Source organism: Photinus pyralis, unplaced genomic scaffold (genome assembly GCF_008802855.1).
Source record: "Photinus pyralis isolate 1611_PpyrPB1 unplaced genomic scaffold, Ppyr1.3 Ppyr1.4_LG5, whole genome shotgun sequence".
Classification (NCBI taxonomy): domain Eukaryota; kingdom Metazoa; phylum Arthropoda; class Insecta; order Coleoptera; family Lampyridae; genus Photinus; species Photinus pyralis.
In genome coordinates, this window is record NW_022170596.1 from 33,681,071 (window position 1) to 33,707,065 (window position 25,995).

The 25,995-nt window shown below is 36.0% G+C and overlaps 4 protein-coding genes and 1 long non-coding RNA gene across 7 annotated transcripts; 4 read left to right on the forward strand and 1 right to left on the reverse strand.

The window, feature by feature from the left end:
- Positions 1-1,193: 1,193 nt before the first annotated feature.
- Positions 1,194-2,751, forward strand: LOC116171565. The gene is made up of 6 exons (XR_004145466.1): positions 1,194-1,312; positions 1,486-1,636; positions 1,827-1,889; positions 2,048-2,106; positions 2,275-2,328; positions 2,491-2,751. It is a non-coding gene; the product is annotated as an uncharacterized LOC116171565 (long non-coding RNA).
- A 1,345-nt stretch (positions 2,752-4,096) lies between these two features.
- Positions 4,097-5,943, forward strand: LOC116171468 (60S ribosomal protein L4). Its single transcript, XM_031488327.1, has 6 exons — positions 4,097-4,190; positions 4,374-4,554; positions 4,605-4,975; positions 5,025-5,304; positions 5,356-5,446; positions 5,499-5,943. Exons 1-6 carry the CDS (start codon positions 4,188-4,190, stop codon positions 5,869-5,871), a joined length of 1,299 nt encoding a protein of 432 aa, XP_031344187.1. The 5' UTR covers positions 4,097-4,187; the 3' UTR covers positions 5,872-5,943.
- Positions 5,944-7,179: 1,236 nt separating this feature from the next.
- Positions 7,180-10,162, forward strand: LOC116171825 (IST1 homolog). 2 transcript variants are annotated; one of them, XM_031488827.1, is made up of 7 exons: positions 7,180-7,500; positions 7,552-7,714; positions 8,147-8,363; positions 8,408-8,532; positions 8,581-8,727; positions 9,587-9,640; positions 9,761-10,162. In XM_031488827.1, exons 1-7 carry the CDS (start codon positions 7,319-7,321, stop codon positions 9,935-9,937), a joined length of 1,065 nt encoding a protein of 354 aa, XP_031344687.1. In that variant the 5' UTR covers positions 7,180-7,318; the 3' UTR covers positions 9,938-10,162. The 2 variants fall into 2 exon arrangements, with proteins under 2 accessions (XP_031344687.1, XP_031344688.1); XM_031488828.1 differs by lacking the exon at positions 9,587-9,640 and having other exon boundaries at positions 7,181-7,500.
- Positions 10,163-11,410: 1,248 nt separating this feature from the next.
- Positions 11,411-12,582, reverse strand: LOC116170399. Its single transcript, XM_031486768.1, has 3 exons — positions 12,251-12,582; positions 12,160-12,204; positions 11,411-12,105 (listed from the first exon to the last, which is right to left on the reverse strand). Exons 1-3 carry the CDS (start codon positions 12,264-12,266, stop codon positions 11,489-11,491), a joined length of 678 nt encoding a protein of 225 aa, XP_031342628.1. The 5' UTR covers positions 12,267-12,582; the 3' UTR covers positions 11,411-11,488.
- A 774-nt stretch (positions 12,583-13,356) lies between these two features.
- Positions 13,357-25,995, forward strand: LOC116170398 (UDP-glucose:glycoprotein glucosyltransferase). 2 transcript variants are annotated; one of them, XM_031486767.1, is made up of 19 exons: positions 13,358-13,665; positions 13,716-13,942; positions 13,992-14,221; positions 14,267-14,452; positions 14,502-14,674; positions 20,051-20,246; positions 20,297-20,734; positions 20,780-21,001; positions 21,071-21,676; positions 21,723-21,890; positions 21,941-22,184; positions 23,779-24,064; positions 24,111-24,320; positions 24,368-24,592; positions 24,641-24,808; positions 24,859-25,030; positions 25,076-25,651; positions 25,699-25,855; positions 25,903-25,995. In XM_031486767.1, the coding sequence occupies exons 2-19, from the start codon at positions 13,717-13,719 to the stop codon at positions 25,929-25,931; spliced, it is 4,512 nt and encodes a 1,503-aa protein (XP_031342627.1). In that variant the 5' UTR covers positions 13,358-13,665; position 13,716; the 3' UTR covers positions 25,932-25,995. The 2 variants fall into 2 exon arrangements, with proteins under 2 accessions (XP_031342626.1, XP_031342627.1); XM_031486766.1 differs by having other exon boundaries at positions 13,357-13,665; positions 24,368-24,808.

Consider the following 25,995-nt stretch of genomic DNA (forward strand, 5'->3'; position numbering starts at 1 on the left):
AAAAAGTACGAATTGTTTTGGATTCTACGCACCAAAATTAATAAGAAAAAGTGTTTTCCGAGAAATTTTGGTGCAGTCGATATTTGGTAAAAAAGGAAGGTTATACACTGCCTTTTTTGAGGCCCGCAAAAAAAATTTTCTCAGATCGACCCGGAAAAAAAATTTTCTTATAGAATGTGGCCTGCAGAATCCATAATTTCAAACCGTTCCAAGATTGGGCTACTATTTCAAAAGTTACAGCCCTTTGAATTTTCTTTCGAAATTGGTTTCTAGTCTATAACTTTAGATTGAGAAGTCTGATCGAAAAAGTACGAATTGTTTTGGATTCTACGCACCAAAATTAATAAGAAAAAGTGTTTTCCCGAGAAATTTTGGAGTAGTCGATTTTTGGTAAAAAAAGGAAGGTTCAAATACTATGCGAAGTATTCGAATACTTCTCAAAGTATTCAAATACCTTGCGAAGTATTCGAATACTTTACGAAGTATCCAAATACTTTGCGAAGTATTCGAATACTAAATATTTGTGAAAGTATTTGAGTTACAAAAACAATTACCTACTCGTACTGGTACTTGGAGGATTAAGTAAAACATTTTACCGATAATTATCACTATCAGTATTTATTCTAAGTATGTACCTCCCAGTAGTTTTTACAATAGAAGTACTTACTTAGTTTTAAGTATTTAATATAAGTAATAAGAATAACTAATAGTTTCAGTACTTATACATTAGACAATTTCAAATACTTCAAAATACTTCAAATAAGTTATTTGAAGTATTTAAACTTTAAAGAAAGCTATACTGACTACGATATTTTATGTAAGTAGGTATTTTTTGTAACGATGCATGTACTGAGTAAAATATAATTAAAGCTGATTTGTTAATTAACAAATAAATGTTTTGATACGCATTTAACACGGGTCTGTTAAAGTGCTTTTATATTTAAATTTGTTATTATAATAAAAAACAATCCTATATGGACTATTTTTTTTAGTTAATTTTTCACTAATATTTTGTACAGTGTATGTCTGTAATTTCTTCTCGCATTTTGCCGTTACTGAAATGCATTAGGTGACGGAAATGAAAATCATCTGCTACTTATATTGCTTTCATGTTTGTATACCAACTCCGGACCTGTACAATTCGCAAGTTGCTGATTTGACCCAACTTTTAAGAAATACTTTAATCAAATCGTCACGTCACTTCCTATTTGTTGGCTTTTGGCGTTTTGGCGCGATCAATTGGTCCGCGATTTGGTCAAATGGTCACATGTTTCTTGCTTTGCAAGAGACAACATAAACTGAAATGGTTCAGGTAAATAATAAAATATTTTTACAGTTATTATTACATTATCGTTAATTAAATAAGTCATAAATAACTTAAGTGAAAGTAGATTTACTTTCAACACTGAACACGTGTTTCTAGGTTATGTTCACCACCACTCTATCCTACTACCCCCAGCATTTTTCAACTGTATATTTTTACAGGTCTTTAATTCTTGTACCAAGTTCAAGTGAAGAATGGAGCAGAAGTTTGACTTTACGGAAATGATAGCAATGTGAAATCTTGGGCCAGGCATGGAGATACCCCTCCATTTGGTGTAGTTCCCTCAGGACAGCTTTCCTGTACATGTGCAAGGTATTATCATTGACCCCCCTTTTCAATGAACTTATGTTTAGCTTTGTACACACTTGCTCATGTTACATTAATGATGAGTTTCTTGGTCCGTGTTTATGATATCTTTGTGATTATTTTTCCAAGCCTGAATACAACTCTTTTTCTAAGTACGCTGCTGCTTCGTACATATCTAAACATAAACTTTTTGCAGCTCCTCGATACAAGTGTACGTCTCGTGAAGTAAAGGAAATGCCAGATTTCAATTTGCGTACTAGTAAGTAGTTTATATGTATTATTACTCGTAATTACAAATGATGATTTTCTTGGTCCGTGTTTATGAAATTTTTATGATTATTCTTCCAAGCCTGAAGATAATTCCTTGTATTTGTTGTTGCTTTTCCCATACGTATCTAAAATGCTCATTGTTTGCAGATTCAGCCCGGATTGATAGTGAATAATTCCAGGCAGGGTGTCAATTATGGTAGACCGTGGTAAGTAGAGTCTAAAGTTTAATTCTAGTTTAATTATAAATGATGATTTTCTTGGTCCGTGTTTATGAAATTTTTATGATTATTCTTCCAAGCCTGAAGATACTTTTTTGGCTAGTCTTATTTACACTCTTCTCATATATTTCATTCTAAAATTGTCTTTTTTTACAGTTCTGGACTGAATAAAATTGAAGAATAGCGTCAAAGGTGCCAATTATAATGGTAGTAAGTATTTTTTATTCTTTAATGCTCTTTTAATTATTAGTGATGATTTTCTTGGTCCGTGTTTATGATATTTTTATGATTACTTTTCCAAGCCTGAATGTAAGTTATTTTTTATATTTATTTTTTTGTCCTCTCATATTTCTGAATTATGCAATTTTGCAGCTACCTATACTTCAAGACAGAAGCAAGATTAGAGAAAAGGACCGTAATGGAATGGCTGGAATACTACAAATATTTCTCTGTAAAGTGGTTAATGATGTTATTTTATAAGTGGCACAAATTGTTATTGCATTATAGTGATTATTCTATTAAAAATTGTCTGTAAATCGAAAGGCTAAGAAATTTGTAGTTGCCAAATAGATACAAATGTATAATCATTGTTACCTGTTCATGGTCAACAAATAAATAAATTAACTAAAAATGTTTGTGTTTTACTAATCGCAGCAGTCATGGTGATACAAGTTTAATCGCAATTATTCAGAGGACTTACTGGTTTACTGCACATGGTAGGCAACACATAATTTAAATAGATTTAAAGGTAAAAGTTTCACAAAAAACTTATCCGGTGTTAAAGGCTCATTTTTTATCCTCACATTAAGCCATTTCGATTTGGTGCATAGTGGGTGTGTTAATACCGTGACCTGATAGTGTCAAAGAATTAATCAAACACACCTTTCTTATCACCAGGATTAGTACTAAACCTGAATCAAATAGGTTTGTGCAACCGGTCTGTGTGTGTCATTTTAGTATGTAAATGCTTGGGGGAATCCTTTTGGATCCTTATTTATAAATATCAAACACCATTTTAATTTTGAAACGTTGGGAATATTCTCAGAACTTTGAACCTAAAGGATTTCAATTTCTTTTTTATAACAAAGTAGGTATTTTAATGGCTGGGAAAGCTATCAAGCCTTATGTAATGAGCTTCAAAAACCAAGCATATAATAATAATAATAATAATCATGTCGTTTATTAAATCACGCTAATCATATAAGGTAACAAGAATATCTTAATAATAAAATGTACAAGTGCGCAATTTAAAAGGGCGAAGTTCAGATGCTAACGGGAAATCCATTAGCCCTGCTCTTCCACTTAACCCTTTGCATTGTAGAAATTAAATTAAATTATATGTGAAGTTAATTATGTGAATATAAAAAAGGAAAAGAATTTACAATTATAACTAGTATAAGCGTGCTTGCTTATATAGTATTGACCATTAGGTATATAAATAAACTTATAAAACGTATTATGAAGAAAATTTGAAACAATTTGGGATTCTTATTAATCTTATGTAAGAAGAACGACAAAGGGAAATAACAAGTAAATAAGTAAGTGGAAGAGTAATAGTAGAAGTAAAGAAGTAAAGTATTAGATAAGAAATAAATAACGACTTCTCACACGCTACGAGGAACTTTGACATTTTAGCAGGAAAGTGTACAGGTTTTTTTTGAAGATGTTGATAGCCATATTTTTTAAGACACCAGGTAAATCGTTATAAAAAATATTTCTCAATTAAATTTGAGCTCTTCAAGGATCTCAATTTACTTCAGCTAGTACAAATCTAGCTCGTACAATTACAAACGCATTGCTCATGTTCAAACTTAAATTAGTTGTTATTTAATACATAAAAATAAATTCAAAAAGTAAAATCTAAAAAAATCGATTTTGGTAAAACTCAAGGTTTTGTAGACGAACCACTCCATACCCTTCTGACTCGGTGGTTACGCTTACAGCGATACGGCGGAAACTTGCAACGCCCTCTTTGGAATAAAAAAATAAAGAATTCGTGATATCCTTTTGTATGGCGTTCGTTGTGGACGTCTAGTTTAGTGAATTAATTACGTTAAAAAGTATTTAAAATGGTAAGTTTACTACTCATTAATTATGAAAACCATTAATTCGTTGATTACTTTTAACTAATCATGTGTTATATTCACTCTGGCACGGTAAAAATTACATTTTCGTGCATATGTTGTCGGCGCCACGTGCTTTTGATTGCAAAGAGGCGTTTGCGTTGGGACCATTTTAAGTGAATTTCGTTGCAGTCGTTAGCCGCCGCGCGGCCTTTGATATCCGTTTATGGCGAAAAAGGAGAGCATGTGAAGGGAGTTACGGTGTCGTTGCCTGCCGTCTTCAAGGCACCCATCAGACCTGATGTGGTTAACTTCGTTCATCAGCAAATGGCTTTTAATAGCCGACAACCGTATGCCGTTAGCGACAAAGCAGGTAAGCTACAGATGCACAGTGAGAGTAGATGGCACACAGTTTTGTAATAGGTCATCAAACATCTGCCGAGTCTTGGGGTACTGGTCGTGCAGTGGCTCGTATTCCACGTGTACGTGGTGGCGGTACTCACCGTTCTGGTCAAGGTGCTTTTGGTAACATGTGTCGTGGTGGACGCATGTTCGCACCGACCAAAGTTTGGCGGCGTTGGCACAGACGCATCAATATTAATCAACGTCGTTACGCCCTTTCATCAGCTGTTGCAGCGAGTGGAGTTCCTGCTTTGGTAATGAGCAAAGGACACGTTGTTGAGAAGGTACCAGAGTTACCTTTAGTCATATCTGACAAAATTGAAGAATTCACAAAGACAAAACAAGCCGTTCTATTTCTTAAACGGCTTAAAGCATGGGATGAAATTCAAAAGGTGAGTTAATGTACAATCAAAACTTAGTCTAATTTTCCTTGTAATTTAGGTGTACAAGTCACAACGTATGCGTGCCGGTAAAGGTAAAATGCGTAACCGTAGAAGAATCCAACGTAAAGGACCATTGATTGTGTACAACAAAGATCAAGGTTTACGTCGTGCTTTCCGCAATATTCCAGGGGTTGATATGATATGCATTAAGAAGTTAAATCTCTTAAAGTTGGCACCTGGTGGCCATGTAGGACGTTTTATTATTTGGACTCAGTCTGCTTTTGAACAACTTGACAAACTGTTCGGTACCTGGTCATCGTCATCCGAAGTTAAAAAAGGTAATTGGTCACAATTTCTCCTGCGGTTTTATTGTAATCGTGCAATTACAGATTACAATTTACCTCAACCGAAAATGGCCAACACTGATTTGACTCGCCTGTTGAAATCTGAAGAAATCCTTAAGGCACTTCGTAAACCACAGTACGTACAATCACATTATTTACACTTTACTTATTAATTGTTTCATTTACAGAGGCAAAGTTGTTAAAAGCGTGCGTCGTCGCAATCCTCTTACTAACATCAGAACCATGCTTCGTCTCAATCCTTACGCCGCCGTACTAAAACGTCACGCCATCCTCACTGCACAAAAACGCAGAAATGCCAGAGATTTGGCCCTCGCCAAGAAACGTGGTGTTACACTTCCGAAGAATCATCCGGCGGTCGTAGCAGAGCGTACTAAAGAAAGAAGGTTGACTGCAATCAAGAAACATCTGGCAAAGAAGCATCCGGAGAAAGTAAAGAAGGCGGAAGAAGCCGCGAAAGCTAGAGCTGAGAAGAAAGTGAAGAAGGCGGTTCCGAAAAAGGGGGAAGCTAAGAAGAAGGCTGCACCCAAACAAAAGAAATAAACGTTAATTATTTTAATGTCTACATTTTCATTAAAATGGTTTAAAGAATTTTAATAAATTTTTTTTAATGTTCTTGGTAGCAAAAGAAACATATCAATCACCCTTTGAGGGGAGTGACATGATATGATTAGGCTTAGGATTGATATGTATTTGTATATTTTCCCTGCTCGCCATAAACAAATGTAAACTTAAATCTTTGTTTCATAAATGGCCCATTCACTTCTTTAATTTTGGAAGTGCATATCTTGGGTGTTTTTATAAATGCCTGCACTTTTGTTCCATACATATGATTATGAACAATACAGGGTGATTCAAAATCGTAGCTCACAATTGGAAATCTTTAAACGGTGAGCCAATGCTATCATTTTCTTTATTATTGAGATCCTAAAAACATTCTTTTTTACGACAGGATTTTGTTCTCTTAAAAAATTTTTCAAATATCAAGAAGCGTTATTGTTTCTTTTGTGTTGACCACTACTTGATATTTGGACAAAAAAACTGTAAAACATTCGTGCGGTACTAGACAAAAGAAAATACCGTAAAAATAATGCTTCTAGGATCTCAGTAACAACAAAAATATGATGGCATTCCATTTTTTTAAAAAGTTGAAAGTCGCCATTTTGAAATAATTCGTCCCAATTAAAAATCTGATATCACCATCCTGTAGGTGTAGGTGTAGAGTGTGTCTTGAAACATGATATTACTGCCTAATATTTTGAAAGTAGTACTCAATAGTGTGGCAATTGAATAAAATCATACTTATTCAATGGTGTGGGTAAAAAAATATTGCTGTACACTTTTACAACTATACACGGTGTCCAAGATATGGATGTTCTTGGGGCCAGAGCAGATAGGATGGTCAAATTAGAAAAAAGATCAACAAAGAGTTATTACCATGATTTAAAGAAATTCAGAAAATTCCGATTACTTAAGAAGATATGCCAGAAAAAATAAATGCAGTGTTCAGCTAACCTAATACCATTGTATATGCTAATACTCATATGTCTATGAAGCTAACACGATACACTCAAAGAGGATAGTAGGCAACACATTATGCACCTGGTTTATATTTAGTTCTTTTCGAATATTTGCTTAATATTGTTAATAATAAACGCACTGAAATTTATCCATGGCATACGTTTCCCTAATTTCCAAGAAAGTTTCAAAAACGCAAAAAATCGAAATTTTTCCAGAATTGCTAAAATCTTCATGACCATCCTGTACATATATGAATGACAGCCTTGTGAAAGTTGACGTCTGTCTCATTTTTAATCAATACAAAGTAATATCACTCTCTCTTTCTAACTTAGGCTAAGCTCTACGAATCAAAAATCAGAGTCACTATCGTTATAAATAAAAATTACAGTATGATTCACTAATTCGGACATAAATTTGTTATTAACTATAATTTGTTGTAACCCATTGCAACTACAAGATCATATTCGCAATGTTCTCGAGTTCGCCAAATTACACGAAATTAAAAACCAACCTCCGATTGGCCCTTAATCGGTTGAAGCTGTTAGAAAAGAAGAAAACAGAACTGACCATGAAGGCCAGAAGGGAAATAGCGGATTACATACAAGCTGGTAAATACGAAAGGGCCAAGATTAGAGTCGAGCACATTATTAGGTATGCTTACAGTTTGTCAATAAACAGTCTTGTGTCACTGGTTTCTTTCAGGGAAGACTATCTCGTAGAAGCGATGGAAATCGTCGAAATGTATTGTGATTTGCTGTTGGCGAGGTTTGGCTTAATTACACAAATGAAGGAGTTAGATGATGGGATTGCCGAGGCCGTTTCTAGCTTAATTTGGGTGTCGCCACGAATGTTTGCTGATGTACAGGTATAAAAAGGGGCATCTGCATCCAGACTTTAAAGTTTGAATTTTCTGTATCAACCTCTTCCGGTGCACGTTATGTCTCTTCCAAGCCTTTCTTCTTCCGTGAAATTGTTTTGTGAAGGTTGCTTTGGAAAGGTCCACGAAGCTTTTTAGCATTTCCCAAGTTCTTCCCAGGGGTCTGAAACTGATCTGGAGATTTCCAGAAGAGAATCTTGTGAAGTCTCAAAGACTATGGGAAGACATTGAGAAATACTGTTATGTTTCAAGGCTTTCAAAATTACCTAGAAAGCACTGGAAAGTGTTCAGGATTTTTTTTTTAACAAATACTCTGAATGCAGACTTTATAGTCTGAATTTGAGTGTAAGGTATCTCGTAAATTCGTACTTTAAAGTCCGAGCACAAAAAAGTCACCTATATAGCTATTTCTAATTTAAGGAATTGAAGTTGATTGCCGAAATCTTCACTTCAAAATACGGCCACCAGTACGGTGAGAGCTGCAGGACAGAGGATGTCAAGACCATTAGTGAAAAATTGAAGCATAAACTTTCAGTTCAAAGCCCGCCTAAGCTATTGGTCGAGAAGTATTTAATCGAAATAGCCAAGAATTACAACATTCCATACGAGCCGGATCCACAAGTCATGCAGGAGGAAGGTTGGTAGTGTTTATAAGGTCCAATTTTTCTCATCCCATTGTAGCTAATGGAATTTTGATTGACCTAAGCGACCGGAACAACTTGGGAGATCCACAGCCTGCCGGATTTATTGGATATCCCACGTATCCTACGCCGCCCTCTCTTCCGGCAGCGCCTTTTAATTATCCGGTGAGTGTGGTAAGCTGTTTGATATGAGCTGATGGGCGTATTTTGCAGAATTTGCCGCCTCAAGATCCGTCACCTGGTTTTAGTGTAGGCGGGCATCCGCACGATCCCAAAGGAGGAATACCATTTGGAGCACCTTTCTCTTATAATATTCCACCGGCACCTGAGTCAAAGGAGTCGAATATCTCATACCATCAGGTATATTCTCAATTTGCGATTGTAACACTGATATTGCTGTCCTCTATTGCTTACTAATTTGCGGGCTGCTTTTGTTCTTAAATGACAGAATGAAACTGATTTCATGAACTTGTCTTTTGTGTTTATAGTTTTTCTACTGTTGGAAGTAAGCAAGTAAATAAGGTATTCTGTATTAGTCCTCTAACTGGGGCCTAATTTCATTAGTTTTAAAAATGATGCATTGTGCATAAATTGTACAGTTTGGTCAAGGGTTGGATCAGATTTTCGAATAGATCTATTTTACCATTTATCACATCGGTTTCTATTTGGTGGTTTCTTGAGATTATGAACGTTTCTTTGATTTGGATCTAAGTGACTGGTTCAAATGGGAAATCGTCTCCAATATGAGTAATTACACACTGGAGCGGATTAGCATTGGATGATGAAACGATTCTAAAGGTTTTTTTGGAAACATCATCAGCAAAAAAGTTATTAAAATGATCAAGTTAAATAGTTGTGTTGTAAGCATAGAAAACAATAATTGCAGCGAATTGTGGCACACCCAAATTTTTAAAAAATCAGTAGGGAAAACGTGAATATATAAAGGGTGTATCTCTCTTTGTAAATATCCATTTTATCAAACGTTTCAAATAAGTTATTTTGTGATTAATTTTTTCACAGAATTTTTTATTTTTAAAATTTTTTTTTAAACAAAACCGCAACAGAAAAAAATGAGGTAGGTTACGCAATTAAAGGTATAAGAAGATAGCCTTTAGAAACCCCTGCTTATTGTGACGATAAGTTCTGGTTGTAATTAAAAATGTAGCTATTTCACCCAAACTCAAAGAACGGTCACCCTAACATCTGCTGTCTTTTCTAGGACGATTCTTTGCCGACTTACAGTATGGCGACCTCTCAAGATTACAATTTTGAAGTTAGTATTAAGTCACATTAATTTTCTTTAACAAATATTAATCTTGGTGGTGGAACGATAAAGCTTTTATCAAACGTATGTATAACGTAACAAGTGTTATTGATAGTTTTGTTGTTACAGAACACAGATCATGATGCAGCTAAAAATCTTCAGCCGAAAATATCCGGGGACTCTTTTCCTAATCTGCCCGATTTACCGTCTGTACCGTCCGATACGCCCCAGGCACCAACTCACAGCAGTGATATTGATTTTGACGACCTGACGAGAAGATTTGAAGAGTTGAAGAAGAAGAAGTAAATTCTCGGCGACCACACGTAGTTGTAGCTTGAATAAATTAACCAGCTAACCTTTGGGCAATGCTTAACTATCCGAAATTGTATATAGTGCACAAAAATTTGCTTCTATAGAGAATTTTGGGAGATTATTGCGGCCTGTGAATAGATATAAAGTATTTTATTAACTTTCATTTTTTAAATATATAAACAATGTTATATGTTATTGATTAAACCTCATTATGTATTACGTCTTGTTATTTAGTATTTGTCAGATTCTTGGTGGGCTATTTGTTTTGAATAATAATATTCAGAGCGCCCAATATGGCAATTACGTGTGGTACTTTTATAGGATTAACATTTCAGAAAGGAAATGAAAATAGTATGTAATAATCGCAAGTTATAAAAAAAAGTGAAAATGCAGTATAAGAAATAGACCGAAGTCATTGATTATATACTAGTATATAATCAATGGCCGAAGTGTACTAAACATTCATGTTGTAGTACATTCCGAAATTTTTGTAAAATACTTCCACATCCTTCTTTTCTTTTCTGAGCTCGTGTGCATTATGCATTTTTAAATGTTTTTGGTTTGAATGTTTTGGTTGGTAGCCTTGCTATATGTCACGAGGTAATTTGTTTAAAAAGAGGACTGTAGTAATTGGCCTGCATATCTACTGCATTGCAATCACACATACCTATGGATGCTTCACAAGTTCAACACCCCTGATACTGCAATTGTGGATTTGAATTTGTAAAGTATACAATAAATAAGAATATACCGTGCATCCGAGGGTGAATGCACCATAGGCCAACAGAATTGATGTATTTTTTCGCAAAGGATTCAGGAAGCCTTTGATATGTATTGGAAGTTAGTGTTCAACGTACGTTATTGCACTTGTCTGATGCTAGAAAATGATTGGAATAGTACGTTGAACGTTAATTTCAAAGCCCTTTTGGATCCTGTGCGAAAAAATACATAGCAGTTTCCCTATATGGTGCATTTTAATTGGAACACACTGTCTATACAAACATTGTAACGTGAGTATATTCAAAGAGCTGAATTTACTCCAAATATTCGCTCTAGCTGTAAGCGGTAATACCTATATCACTTCAAATGATGGAAGTGTTCCCAACAACAAATTGCACAATTAATTTGAGAATGTATTAGACCATAGTAAGCTAAAACCAGAGTTTTTGAGCTTACTTGTCCACATACAGCCACAGCATAACACACATGTTACGTCTAATCGTAGACCTGACTGTCAAATGTGAATATTCCTATTGAAATAGCATGTTACAATATTTTGAGTGGAGCGTGAGCAGAGCGTCACCTGAGCTACAGTATGAATTGGCCTTTAATGGCTGTATGCACCAACAAATTTAAGTGGAGCTTAAAATCCATGGCAACCATTGTCGCAATGATCGTTGCCATGGATTATTTATAAAGATTCGCTTAAATTTGTCGATGCATACGGCCATAAGAAATCAAAATGTATAATGTCAACTGAACTTTTAATTGTAGAAAATCTACATAATGTCCAAAAAAACAAGAATTAACTCAATTATTAAGAAACTAACCTAAAAGTGAAAATCTGTTATTTAATAATATCTTTGTTATACCGTAACCTACGGTATGAATGGCTTCGTTGGGTATGAAATTGGGTTCTACCACATTTTGAGATTGCAAAATTCTTATTTCCTCCTGCAGATTGGGGTTTACCGATCCTCTCACGCTATGACGATTAGAAAATTGCACGATTTCGTTGTGAACACTATGATTGTTTTTGACTTCTACAGTGCAATTAAATGGCTGAGATGAAGCCGTGTTCCTTTTCAACCTGATTCTGGAAAAGACTGGTAAGTTTTCTGCGAGGTGCTGCCGGTACTTCTGCAGTCTCATTTTTCCTAAATTTTTAGTGAGAGGCTGTCTGTTTTTATATTTGATAATGCCGTTATTATTTTGTTGCCTTTGGAAATGTTTATTTCTAATAATAGTATTGTCCGTGGTAAAGTCGTATGCCATCGGCCTTCGCCTCTGGTGACCTAGTCTTTCGTGCACTGATGTTTTGTTCATCGGTTTAGTAAGTAAAGGGCTTCGCCCAGGTTTATCATAATATAGTCTTTGAGCATGCTTTTTATTTGCCATGTGTAATCTTAACGTCTTTAAATTTTCTTGTACTTTGTTATTAACTGTAAATAATCGGGAAATAAAGCAAGTAAAGATGTGGGTGGTTCAATACTTACCACTCGGATTACGGTGCAAGGTAATCCTTTTACCCAACGGAAGACCTAAAACAGCCATAGTCAACACATGTAGTTATAAGAAACCAGTTACCATTTTCAGAATCCATCTTTGAATGCTTGAGATGTTTAAACGAAAGAAGTTACTCCAAGACTCCAACCGTTTATTAAAGTATGAAAATGGCGCCCGTATCAACTACCAGCCGCAGCCTAGATACACAAACTGTGCTAACAGCAAATAAACTGATTCAGCAACATCAGTAGCAACAATTTTTCGTATTTTGGTATAACAAAGGTACACACTTGACTAATACGCTGCTCGAAGGTAAACCAGCTAATACTGTTATGCTTGTCGACTAAGGACTTTTTGAGATTCTTTTTTCAAACAACAAAAGAAGCCATTTTATAAATACAAATATCGCACAGACGCATTTTGAATGGGATGTGGCTATCATATCATTAATGGCGGTGTTGTGACACTCAGCACTGTACAGGATGTTTCGAGCAAAGGTAAAGTGTATATTTCGAATAATCATCTTCAGTTTGTGAAATACAAATTAAAAATTGAAAGTTATATAAGTACGGCACATTGGTTCTACATGTACAATAGGTTAGATTGATGTTGATGTTATACACTTTACTTTAACAAGACCAACATCTTCTAATTTCTTAGAAGGTTTTCTCGATTTTCTAGAAGAGTTATACTTGATCCCTGAATAATGTAAATACTTCTAGGCGCGTTTTAATCCCTTAAACCCTTTGCCAGAGCATTCCGGAGTTTTCATGGTTTTCTAGAACCTATAAAGTTTTGGAATTTTACGCTAAATGGTCCTTATTGTGCAAACTTACAACGCAAATAATGACTAGACTCAGACAACAAGCAGTGAAGTCTAACGCACGCGCCTGAGTGAAAGTCACCTGTTGCATCAGATTGGCGATTCTGAACAGCATTGGATTCGTTTCGCCTGTGGCGGTTTTCATAAACGGCACATAGAAGAGTATTTTATATACTTGAAATCACGAATCTTTGTCCCTGCGTCATTGATTTGTGAATCAATTTCAGACATACGCTAAAACACTGTAATATCTGTCAAGTATGCGAAATCGATAAAAAACTTGTCTGAAATTGATTCACAAATCAATGACGCAGGGACAAAGATTCGTGATTTCAAGTATAATATGGTTTCTTGTATAAAATAAAGGGTGCTACCATAAGTAAGTGTTCAATTTGGATCGCCCTGTACAAGCGCCACTGGGAAGAGGGGGAGGCCCACCTCTCCAACAAGAGCACGCTGTACAATTCTGATTGGTCAACGTCTCCCAGGATTATGACAACCGGCAATCGATGGTTTTTGGTGATTTTCTCAAAATCATTTTTACTAAACTAGAATTATTTAATTAAAAACAACGGGATGGTTAAGCGAAGCGTGTAATTAATCTCCCAGTTTTCATGTATATAGTTAAATTATTTAAATAAATTATATAAACGCGCGAGTGGTTGTTTTTAAGGTTTCTTTAAGGTTATATTATTGCAAAATATTTATAATTAATTTTTTTAGAATGTACTTCAAGTTAGTGATTAGTTTAATAGGGTGCTTTTTGTTGTTAATTGGAAATGCAAGCTCGAAATCAAAATCGAAATCGGTGACAACACTGTTGGATGCGAAATGGAAAGTGACCCCTTTGGTTTTGGAGGTAGCCGAATATTTGGGTGATGAAAATGTAGATTTTTATTGGAATTTTATCGACTCAATATGCAATTTAAGTACGCCATTGGAAGCCATAGGTAGAAGCTGAGGGATTCCGTGGCCTTTGTCTTAAAGCTATTATTTTAGAGAACGATAGGGAGAGGTACGAGGTGATAATGAATGAGGTTGCGAAGCTCGTCGGGCAATCAGAACTGGCCATGTTAAAGCTGGGACTCTCTCTTCATATTTATTCGCCAAAAATTGAGGCATTTGCCCAGATCGCCACTGAAAAGGCCTTGCCGGAGTGTAAGACTGTAGTTGAAGTAGGAGACAAGGTTACTTGTAACTTGGAGGATATTAAAGAGCTTGTTAGCCAGGTCTGTATCTTGTATTAATCTCTGAATGGCATCACAAATTTATAGGGTGAGGGAAAAGAAAATTTGGACGTTTATCACATTGATACTCATTATCCCGGTTCCGAAAATCGAAACATAGTTGCAGCCTTGTATGGAGAACTGGGCACTAAGCAGTTTGCCCAGTTTCATGCCGTGCTAAAAGAGCTAGCAATAGACAGAAAGATCGATTACATTTTCCGTCACTTTGTCAGGGTAGGGCAGCTTCATAGAAAAATCATTCTGCTACTATTATTTGTCTTAGAATCGCGAGGATAGACAATTGAGATTGTCTGGCTATGGTGTAGAACTACAGATGAAGTCGACAGAGTATAAAGTTCAGGATGATACGCAAATACATGACGAGCACAGTTCCGAAGAGAGCTCGGGGGAAGAGGAAGATGTTGATATCGAAGGATTTAATTTTGTCAAACTCAAGTAAGCTCAAGCATTATTTATTAGTACTTTTGACTAGTGTAATACCCAAAAACTGACAGATTAATCTTTTAAGAGCTAATCAAATACTTCATTGGGCCTTATCACACGTCAGGATAAGTATTATTTAGTAAATTTAGTAAGGATTATGATTAACAAAACAAAATTGATATTGAAGTTTGAGATCAAGGTTGAGGCTTTGCTTTTTGCAATTAACGTATAATTTGATGTGTTGTACCATATAAGAACGCTGGTGTTAACAATCCCATTGGTCTTGTTTGAGAAGTCCTTGGACCAAAACAGAGTTACAGAGAGACTAGATAAGCAAGTTGACTTGATCAGTTAAACAGATCTATTGCTGTGGAATGGATCTATTGAACACACAAAAATCAGATTCATTTGAATGTGCTTGTTTGTATAGATCTATTTAAACACGTCTATTACCTGTTCCTACATAGTGGTACTACTGAATGACTGACACATGCGCAAAGTTGTGTACGTCTATCATCCTATACCAAGTAAAGATTATGTGACACAAATTCATGTGCAAGGTGGTTTAGAAACCAGGTGTCAAATTCTTGACAGAATAGCTTCCTAGCTGAAACCAAAAATTGCCGCGCAACTCGATTTTTTGCGCATGCCTTTTGTTTTCTTTTATTAGGAGGACCTACCAACCATCCAAATTTCGTTTTAATTGTTACATAAATAAGAAAATTGCATTTATTTTGTTTGCTTTTATTAAAGGGACTTACCATAGAAATTTCGTTTAGTGTGGTGTCACACTATGCGTTTTTACCGCTCCCGCTAAAACGCTCCTGTTTGATGGGATGATAATATCACACGTTATTAAATGGTACCAGTCACATATATGCGTTTTCGCCGCACCAACCGGATGCAACCGCATCCTGCTGCCGCTGCGCAGGATGACATGACAACCACAATGACATGAAACCACGTGTTGTTGCATGTTGGTTGTCATCAGTTGTCATACTGAGCGTTGCAATCGGGTGTTTTGTTAGGTTTACAATGTTTTATTCATCGAGTGCGTGCATGCAAAAACTGCACTGTGGGAAAAACAATCTAAAGAGTATGTAGATAAAAACTGTAGGGAGAAATCATGGGTAGAAATTGAATTTTTGGACGGTAATATACAAAAAAAAATTTTCTTGTTCATTCGAATTTTTTATTATTAGATTCTCGTCCTGAATTAAAAAGATCAATCCAATATTGAGGATATTCTGCTTTCGCAATAACCCCTCCGCCTCAAACGCACAAACCATCTTTAACAATAATTGAGGCATGACACTACTTAGACTGCCAAAATATAGCAAAAACGCATCCCGTTAGACCGGAATAGTGTGACAAGTAGATCTCATCCTGTCAAACCGCATCCGTTTTAGCGGGAACGGTAAAAACGCATAGTGTGACACCACACTTAAATTGCTTCAGAAACAAGATCGTTGCGTTTTGCACATATGCAACACAATTTTTTGACTTTGACAATTTTTTTCTCCGTTTTTTGATAATATAACCCGGCCCAATTTTTTGTAGGTTGTACACAGGAAAATAAGGTCTTCCTATTAATAGAATAAAAATTTTAGGTTGCTATTTGAAAAAAAAGTTCGATGTCGTTACGACGCTCCAAAATTTTTTTTCAAAAATCCGGCCCGTTATTTTTCTGTTCGGTATGCCTAAAACATATATACAAAATTTCAACAAAAACCGTCGAGCCCTTTTCTCAGAAAATTGCCAACAAACGCGTACGTACGTACGTACATACATACAGACGGAAAAAATTTTATTCTTTAAAAGTTGCTTAAAATGATCTAAAACGTCGATATTTGATGAAATTTTGAAATGTTCAAAAAACGGCTATCGCAATAGCTACCTAGCACATGCTAGGAAGCTAAAAATGAGGACTGTTACGATAACATTGGTGCCCGTTGTAGCAGATTATAGAATGAACTTTAAATAATAGGTACCGTGCCTTATCTAAACCACATTTTTTTCTGCTAATGAAATACTTCCTTATCAATTTACCGTGACAAAATACTCATTTATGTATAATACATTTATTCAATTTGATTATAGTTAACGAACAATTGTGTCACCATTTTGGTTTTGATGGTTCTTGAGGATGACGTTGAAAAGGTTACGAAAAATGCAATTGTGTTAGTAGGTACTAAACAATTTGTTAGAAGATCGATTACATGAAGTCGTCTTAACATTTAAAAATGTGGTATTTATGCGGTGATTTTAATGTTAATTTTATAGACGTTCTTAGTTCTAGCAGAGTCTCATTAACTTATCTCAGAATTTAACTCTTTCCTATTTTTTAGTCATTATTTGCCCATTTCATGGGACATTTTCTCCTTATAAAATAAAATAAATTAAAATCCCTATATTTAGGATATTTTTCAATGAATCCAAAATTAGTTTTTGAAATTCCAACTACAATTTTTTGTCCGATCATAAAAATGTTCACAATGGAATTTGCCGTCTCCCACTGCGTTGGCACCAGGGGTCAGTTTTTCAAATTAACTCGATTTCTTTGATGGCCTACATTTGGAAGAGAACATTTCAAAGACTAGAAGAAAGTGTGAAAATATACTTATGGATTAACTTGTTATCAAGAAGTTATTCTACACTTTGGCTGTGTTTCAATGTTCAAATTTCATGAGGAAAACAAAAAAAAGTAACGGAGCACTTGCTGTAGCATTGATACAGAAAATGGAGATGAGGAAAACAAATCAGCAGAATACGACCGTCTCAACAAAGCAGTTCTACGGGTTCCCGATTTCTTCTTCCTTTGAATAAATTTCTGATTTAAAAACTTATTTATCATAGTAGGGGAGCCCCATAGGGCATTTTGGAATTAAGTCAACAGCGACAGATTAACATAGAGAGGGATACCTTGCATTCTAGTCCTACCACCACATACACGGTGTCCATTTTTCGAGTGCCACTATGGGGATCTCACTTATCTTAAGAGAAAGTTGGTTAAATGGGGGCAAAGTTGTCAATTTTCGTGCTGAATAAGAATCTGAAAAGACATTTCAAATATCTTCAATAGTTTTGAAGATATCTCAAAAAAACAAAAATTTCTGATTTTCGTTTTTATTTTTTTTATGATAAACTAATCGTAGTAGACATTTCTAATTAGCACATTATTCGGACACTTTTTAATGGAGATTTCAAATATGGCATCCTGTTTTTAATAACTCTCCAGATGACGGAGAAATACGTGGCAACTTGAGTTTTTCTTATGGGCGCCATTTTGAATTTTCACATTTTGAGATTACGTCTTTTTTTCTCTTTACAACGATATATCACACATGGTGGTTCAGTATCACATTTTTCCTAAAAATACAATTTTTAATTTTTTGAGAAGAGTGCTTTGGAAAAACAAAACGTTCTTTTGTTGTGAACAAAAGGTTGACTTATTTCATGTAGTGTCATTTAGGTTTATGCTAGTTGTAATGCGAAAATGCCTTTTTCAAGTGCAGATCAAAGAGATATGATCCAAATTTACTACACTTCTCATCGAAATGCCCACATGACTGCTGCAACATACTTGCAGCGTTATCCAGAGGGGCAACAACCTAGTTTGAGGTATTTTTCTTTGCTGCATAAAAACTTGGGCGAATATGGTTTTTTGAAAAGATGTAGACAGGAATATGGTGATAGACCCAATGAATATGAGCAGGCAATTTTGCAAGCGGTTGAGATGAAAATCGAATTTCTACTTCTCTGACAACGCTGCAACCAGACAGATCGATCAAACTGTCAAACTGTTGTTGACAACAAAAGAACGTTTTGTTTTTCCAATGCACTCTTCTCAAAAAATTAAAAATTGTATTTTTAGGAAAAATGTGATACTGAACCACTATGTGTGATATATCGTTGTAAAGAGAAAAAAAGATGTAATACCAAAATGTCAAAATTCAATATGGCGCCCATAAGAAAAACTAAAGTTGCCACGTGTTTCTCCATCTTGAACGTAATTAAAAACAGGATGCGATATTTGAAATCTCCATTAAAAGTGTCCAAATAATGTGCTAATTAGAAATGTCTACTACGACTAGTTTATCATAAATAAATTAAAAACGAAAATCAGAAATTTTCGTTTTTTTGTGGTATCTTCAAAACTATTGAAGGTATTTCAAATTTCTTTTCAGATTCTTATTCAGCACGGAAATTTGCAACTTTGCCCCCATTTAACCAACTTTCTGTTTCTTAAGATAAGTGAGATCCCCATAGTGGCACTCGAAAAATGGACACCATGTATAAGTCTTTAATATAGGATCTAAGACAGCCCTTCAGAATAGTAAAAAATGGCGATCGTTAGAAATATTCCGAGTCAGATTAAAGCATGGTACAATAAGATAAGGTATGCCTATAACTAAACGCAGATGACGTTTTTATCCCAATGACGTCACAAGAATCACCGCGAAGTTTAAAAATGACATACGCTTCATACTTGAATTAGAAGTGCCATTGCAATAATTACTCAATTAGTGTGTAATAATGATGGATAAATAACTTTGGTGGCAATCCTCGGAAGTGTCATGTGTAATAGATGTGCTCCAAAGTGTTTCTTAATATTGGTTACAAAATTACATTGGCTACGAAATCTTGTGTCACAACAGATCAAGATGACCTCTTTATTGTTGGTTGAGTAATTATACTGACTGCATCTCGAAATGCATTTAGAAATAAATATCAGGCAACAGAGAAGTACCACTTAATATACTTATTTCAGAAATTTCATTAGCCTTTTAAGTTTTTTTTATTGCCGCTAGAGGTCTCGTCCTTATTTGAAAACGCCAATATAATTTTTACTTTTTTTACTTACATATTTTATTGTAATTTTAAATATTTGTATTGATAACATGCAATAATTGATACTTTGTAAGTTTAATGTGAGAAACTTGACGCAGTTGACATGGATTGAACAAATCTTATCACATCCGTAAAGGGGATACACTTTTATTAACTGGTAGGACTACACAAACCCCATTACTTTATTGAACGGTAGAGCCCAGTTATCCCAATGACGTCACGCATAGGCATACCTTGTCTTTTATTGTACCATGGAGTAAGGTGGGTTGACTACATGTTGAAAGGTGTGCATTTGATTAATCTGACGATTTGAGCGTGACGTACCTTGAAATTCTCGAGCGCCTTGGAATTTGCTTTATTTTTAAGAATAATACAAACATAATCTACCGATTTCCTAGCCAAATTAGAAAAAATCGTCAATAAAATTTAGTGTCAGTTGACTCAAATCATAGACGGTTGTCATAAATTATAAATAAATAATAAATATAAATTATATGTTATTTCGTTATTTGAAACCGCCATTATTTATCTTTTTAGGGGCTTGTTTCCAAATCGCAAGAAAGACTTGGACAGATTTAAACAGTATTTAGAAGAAACTTCGAACGAAATGGCCCCATTGAAAGTGTGGCAATTTCAAGAACTAAGTTTACAAGCAGCGCAGCGCATCATGAATGCCCCGAAAGATGAAGCACTTAAAGTGTTTACCAATATTGCCCAGAATTTCCCAATGCAGGTACGACAGAGCCATAATTTGCCCCGAAATTTTGCACCAGTATGTTTAAGGCGAAATCGTTAGTGAAGACTGTCGTTAATTCCGATATGAAGGAGGAGATCAAGGCCAACCAGGAGGTATTCGGTTCCACCTTAAATTTGCGCTCCTCCGATACTGCACTGTTTATTAACGGAATGTTTTTCGACCTCGATCTAATCGACTTCTATGCCATATTCGATGTACTTCGCCAGGAGCAAAGGACGATGCAGGGATTACACACCATTGGAATTGATAACGAACGTATCAAATCACTTATGGCACTGGATTTTAGTAGTACAAACAGCGAGACGCAGGATTTCGCAATAGACATTCGTGACTCCGCCATCAATTGGATTAATGATATCGAGCAGGATGGCAGGTATAACCGGTGGTCTTCCAGTGTTATGGATTTGCTTAAACCTACGTTTCCGGGGATGTTGAGGCATGTTCGGAGAAACCTTTTTAACTTGGTATGTCTTCGCGTGCTGTACGCCGTTTACTCATCGCTCTGTTAGGTCTTGATTATCAAGGCAGTCGACGTCGAGATGCGGGGAGTGTTGATGTTATTGGAATCGTTAGTTGTGCACTCTGCTCCGTTAAGGGTTGGATTAGTGTTGTCTACAAACTCCACATTAAGTGTTAATGGACTCGAAGATGCAGGGGTTGCAGTCTTGTGCGCGTTTAATTATGTTTCACAGAAGCACGACCCAGTATCTGCATTGTCCTTTTTAACATCAGTAAGTATTCTAAAATCAGGGTCCTTACGGTTGATTTCTGAGCTTTTTACCTAATATCTTTGCTCACAGTTGTACAAGTCGTCAAATAATGAGGTTACTGTAGAAGACGTTAAAACTGAACTCAAACGAAAATACGACGTCGACTACGATGAAGTACTAGGAGAAGATTCCGCCTACGACTTTGGACGCCAACTTACCGAAGACTTCATTCAACGAACCGGCTTACATACCACCCCACAGGCCTTAATAAACGGCATACCATTACAAAGTTCGCAATTAAACGTAAACGATTTTGAGGAGGCGATTCTGCAAGAAGTCATGTCACAAACGTCCATCTTCCAAAAGGCGATCTTCCACGGTAAACTAACCGACAAAGATGACGTAATCGATTTTATCATGGGCCAGCCGAACGTAATGCCGAGACTGAATCAGCGAATTTTGAACAGAGATAGAAGTTTCTACCTCGATATGTCCGGAAAACCGCAATCGTCACTGACCGTCGAAAGCCTCGCGAAACTATCCCACAGCGGCATGACAGCCACCGCCGTTGAGAATGTAAAATATTTCCAGTTACCCAGAAAGGGAACGCGTTATCACAGCATGACGTACTGGATTGTCGGAAATTTAGCCTGTCCGAAAACGAAAAAGTTACTCATTGCAGCTCTCGAACACTTAGTAAGCAATTTTCTTGTCCGCGGCTATGTTATTGTGCTTCTTTTAGAAAACAAACGACGACACACGGGTTTCCTTTATGCCTAATATTAATGGTAACAAAGACGCCTATGTAAATAGCGTGGTGTTGGCAGCCTTGCAACAGTTACCATCGGAAAAAGCGTACAAGTTTGTTTTGAATTTCCTACGGTCGGATGTGGACAAATTTGATGTTCCCGTAAGTTTCCCCCGCCCCCTTTCCGACACAATTAAACCATTGGTTTGCAGAGTGACATCAAAGATCATGTAAAATCCCAAGAGTTATCTCTTAAAATGCTGAGAGTTTACGCTCAGCGAGTTTTGAAATTTGCCGCAGATGATATTGGTGTCGTTGCAAACGGTTGTGTGCTTGGTCCCTTAGATGAGAACGAAGAGTTTACTTTGGACGATTTTTCTTTAATGGACCGATTTAGTGCCGCCATGTATGGTGATAAGGTTAAGGGTGCATTAGCTAAAGCTGAGGATGCTGAAGGTACTTATTTATTACTGAAGTGGTTTCCATTTTAATCAAATAGGCTGAGCTAATTTAATAAGCCGGCTTGTGTGACGCAGTGGAGTGGAAGCCCGACTGCGGCACTAAGGGTCCCTGGTTCAAATCCGCGTCTGGACATGGATATTTGTAAATGTTTCAGTTGGGTTGGTAAAGTAGCCTTTGGCGGAAACCCCGCCCACTTAAAAATAAACTCCAAAAACAAAATAAATAAAATAATAGTTAATTATTGTTAATAATAAATAACATTACCAAGGTTTGCAAATAGTAAAATTTATAGGAAGATTTTTAAAAGTATTAATACAAATTCCCATTGTCCTGACCAGATCATTTGGAAATTATTTAACTGAACTGTGCGTAATTATTTTTCTTGAGATCTCTTGAATTGTTTTTTTATATTTTTCCGTTTTGCAAACAGGGTGTACTGTGCAAAAAGGCACTGTTAGAGGTGCAAAGGTGTTTAAAAATTTTGTAGTTTCAAAGAAGCAAAGGGAAAACTGTACAGTAAGCAAAACCTAAAAAAATGTAAAAAATTTAGTAAAGAATAAGATAACCGACGGCAAACAATAATTCATTTCATTTTGGTACAGTTTTAGTTCAAAATTTCAAGACTTTGTTGAACGAAAGGAATTTTCAACCCTTTATTGTATTCACTTTCGTCGTTAAAATAACCAACAAAAACACAAAACCTTCTCCATACCTCCTAATTTAATTAGACATGACGTAAATAAGCGACTAGTCACTCTTCTAACGAAGTACAGCAAATAGTTTTTTTTTTTGTAAATTTGTTGTTGTGGAATGTAATAGGAGAGATTTCCAATACCGTCAATTTTTTTCATAGGATTTTTATAAATGTTCTAAGTGCTGATAAGTGATATTTTACTGTGACAACGACAACGTTCAATCAGCTCCACTTTGTAATTCGATAGAATGTCTTTTCGGGGCAATTTGTTAAGAGGCTCGTTTATTTAATGTATTCCCTCTCTTTAAACAATAATAGTCTCCTTGGAATTTTCGACGCCGCAAAAAAAACTTCGCATAGATTATCGAACTCCTGATGAAATTTGTTTACGATTTCTGAAAGTACGTAACGTTTAATTATTTCTGGTTAAACAATTGCTCGACACCTTCGTGGCTAAAAAAACCCAAAAAATCTTAACAAATAACGAATACTTGGTTGTCGTTAACAAAAGTCGAACCCAAAAAATATTATTTCCGAAATTTCAGCTTCCCTCTTGGTAGCTTCATTAATAATAATTTCAAATCAAACTGATCCCCCATTAGTTACTTTTGAACGCCTACAATGGCGGATTATCTCCCAGAATGGCGGTGTCTAATTGTTTATTGGTTAATATCTTTTTGTACCAATCCCAGATGGATTTTAAATTCAATTGAATTAAAAAATGCACATTCTGCAGTTTCCAATTCCAAAATTTTAACCCAAAACTACATCCAAAGTCCGCGGATTGAAGAGAAATAAGTAACATCTTTTAAACAAAGCCTAGACTAATACACGATTACATGATTGTCGAAATTTAACGAGACCCAGTGGCACAATTGTATTTTTTTCTTATAGAAATCTCAAGCAATACCTATTTCCGTATGATACCACTACTGATCTCGCAACCACAAACAAAATCTCGCTTCGACATCACCTTCTCTGGCGACAAACATTCGGTTCTGTCACTATCCACCACGAATACAGACAGAGCAGTTTTTGATATCGCCGCCATTGTCGATCCGGTCTCTCGTGGAGCACAGAAATTAGGTCCAGTTCTGCAAATTTTACAAGAAACACTAAATTGTAATATTCGCGTCTTTTTAAACTGTATCGAGAAGAACAGCGATATGCCCGTTAAAAGGTTTGTAAGCCTCCCTTTGTTACTTCTCTAACTGGCGTTTTTGTAGTTTCTATCGTTACGTTTTGGAGCCGGAGATACAGTTCAATGGCGAAGGCAAGCAAGTACCGGGACCGATTGCGAGGTTTTCAAATATGCCCCACTCCGTTCTTTTCACGCAAAATATTCACGTACCGGAAAATTGGCTTATTGAAGTCGTTCGTTCCGTATACGATCTTGATAACATACGGTTAGAGAATGTCGACAGTGTGGTTCACAGGTGAGCTTGATCTTCTCTTCCTTGCCATTTCTCATTTTGCATTCCAGCGAGTACGAATTGGAATATTTACTATTAGAGGGCCACTGCTTCGAAAGCACCATGGGAAGTCCACCAAGAGGATTGCAAATCACCTTGGGTACCAAAAAGGAACCGATAGTGGTGGATACCATTGTTATGTCGAATTTAGGATATTTTCAACTCAAGGCAAATCCCGGGGCGTGGACTCTGAGACTGCGACAAGGTAGAAGTGCTGATCTCTATGATATAGTTGGGTACGTACATTGCTTTAATCATACCATAGTGTTAATACCACTTTTTAGCCTTGATAAATTGGATTTACTTAATAAAGATACTGATATTAAAGTATTAATTAGTTCCTTACGTTCAAATGTGATTAAGTTAAAGGTATCGAAGAAACCCGAAAAATATAACGTCGATTTGCTAGCTGATGATGATTCTAATTCTGGAATATGGAATTCAATTACAAGGTTTGTATTCTTTTCCAATCAACTTTCGTTATATATTTCTAATCTTTTAGTTCGCTCACCGGCGGCGAAGACGAATCAGATGAAAAACTCAATATATTTTCCTTAGCATCAGGTCATTTGTACGAACGATTCATACGAATAATGATGCTGTCGGTACTTAAGCACACAAAAACTCCTGTCAAGTTTTGGTTCCTAAAGAATTATTTATCTCCGCAACTAAAGGTTAATTAGCTACAGTTTAGATAAGTTGTAACAATTTATATGCAGGATTTCCTCCCTTACATGGCAAAGGAGTACGGTTTCGAGTACGAACTAGTCCAATACAGGTGGCCACGATGGTTATTCCCGCAAACGGAAAAGCAGCGAATAATATGGGGCTACAAAATCCTATTTCTCGACGTCCTATTCCCGCTCGACGTTAAAAAAATTATCTTTGTGGACGCGGATCAGGTTGTTCGGGCGGATTTGAAGGAGTTGCAGCAGTTGGATCTAGGTGGCGCACCTTACGGTTACACGCCGTTCTGTGACAGCAGAAAAGAAATGGACGGATTTCGGTTTTGGAAACAGGGATATTGGCGTACGCATCTACAGGGTCGCAGATATCATATTTCGGCCCTTTATGTGGTCGACTTGAAGAGGTTTAGACGAGTCGCCGCTGGAGATCGTTTAAGAGGTCAATATCAAGCGTTCAGTCAAGATCCGAACAGTTTATCTAACTTGGATCAAGATTTACCGAATAATATGATACATCAAGTGGCCATCAAGTCTTTGCCGCAAGAGTGGCTGTGGTGTGAAACTTGGTGCGATGATGCATCTAAAGCTCAAGCGAAAACAATTGATTTGGTGAGAATTTACACAAAGTTACCAGCTTTTTTTTACGACAATTATAGTGCAACAATCCGATGACCAAAGAGGCTAAACTGACTGCAGCTATGAGAATAGTTCCTGAGTGGAAAGGATATGATGAAGACATTAGGAAGTTACAACAAAAGATCGATTCGGGAGTTCTTGATCCGGATCCAGTAGAAAATTTAGATACACATTCAGGTAGGTAAGGTAAAGTGGTTTTGTATTCTTAACACTTCTACTTTCAGACCGGACCGATGTACATACAGAATTATGATAGGATTATTATTAGTTGTAATTATTAAATTTGTACAAATAAAACTCCTTAAATATTTTTTTAA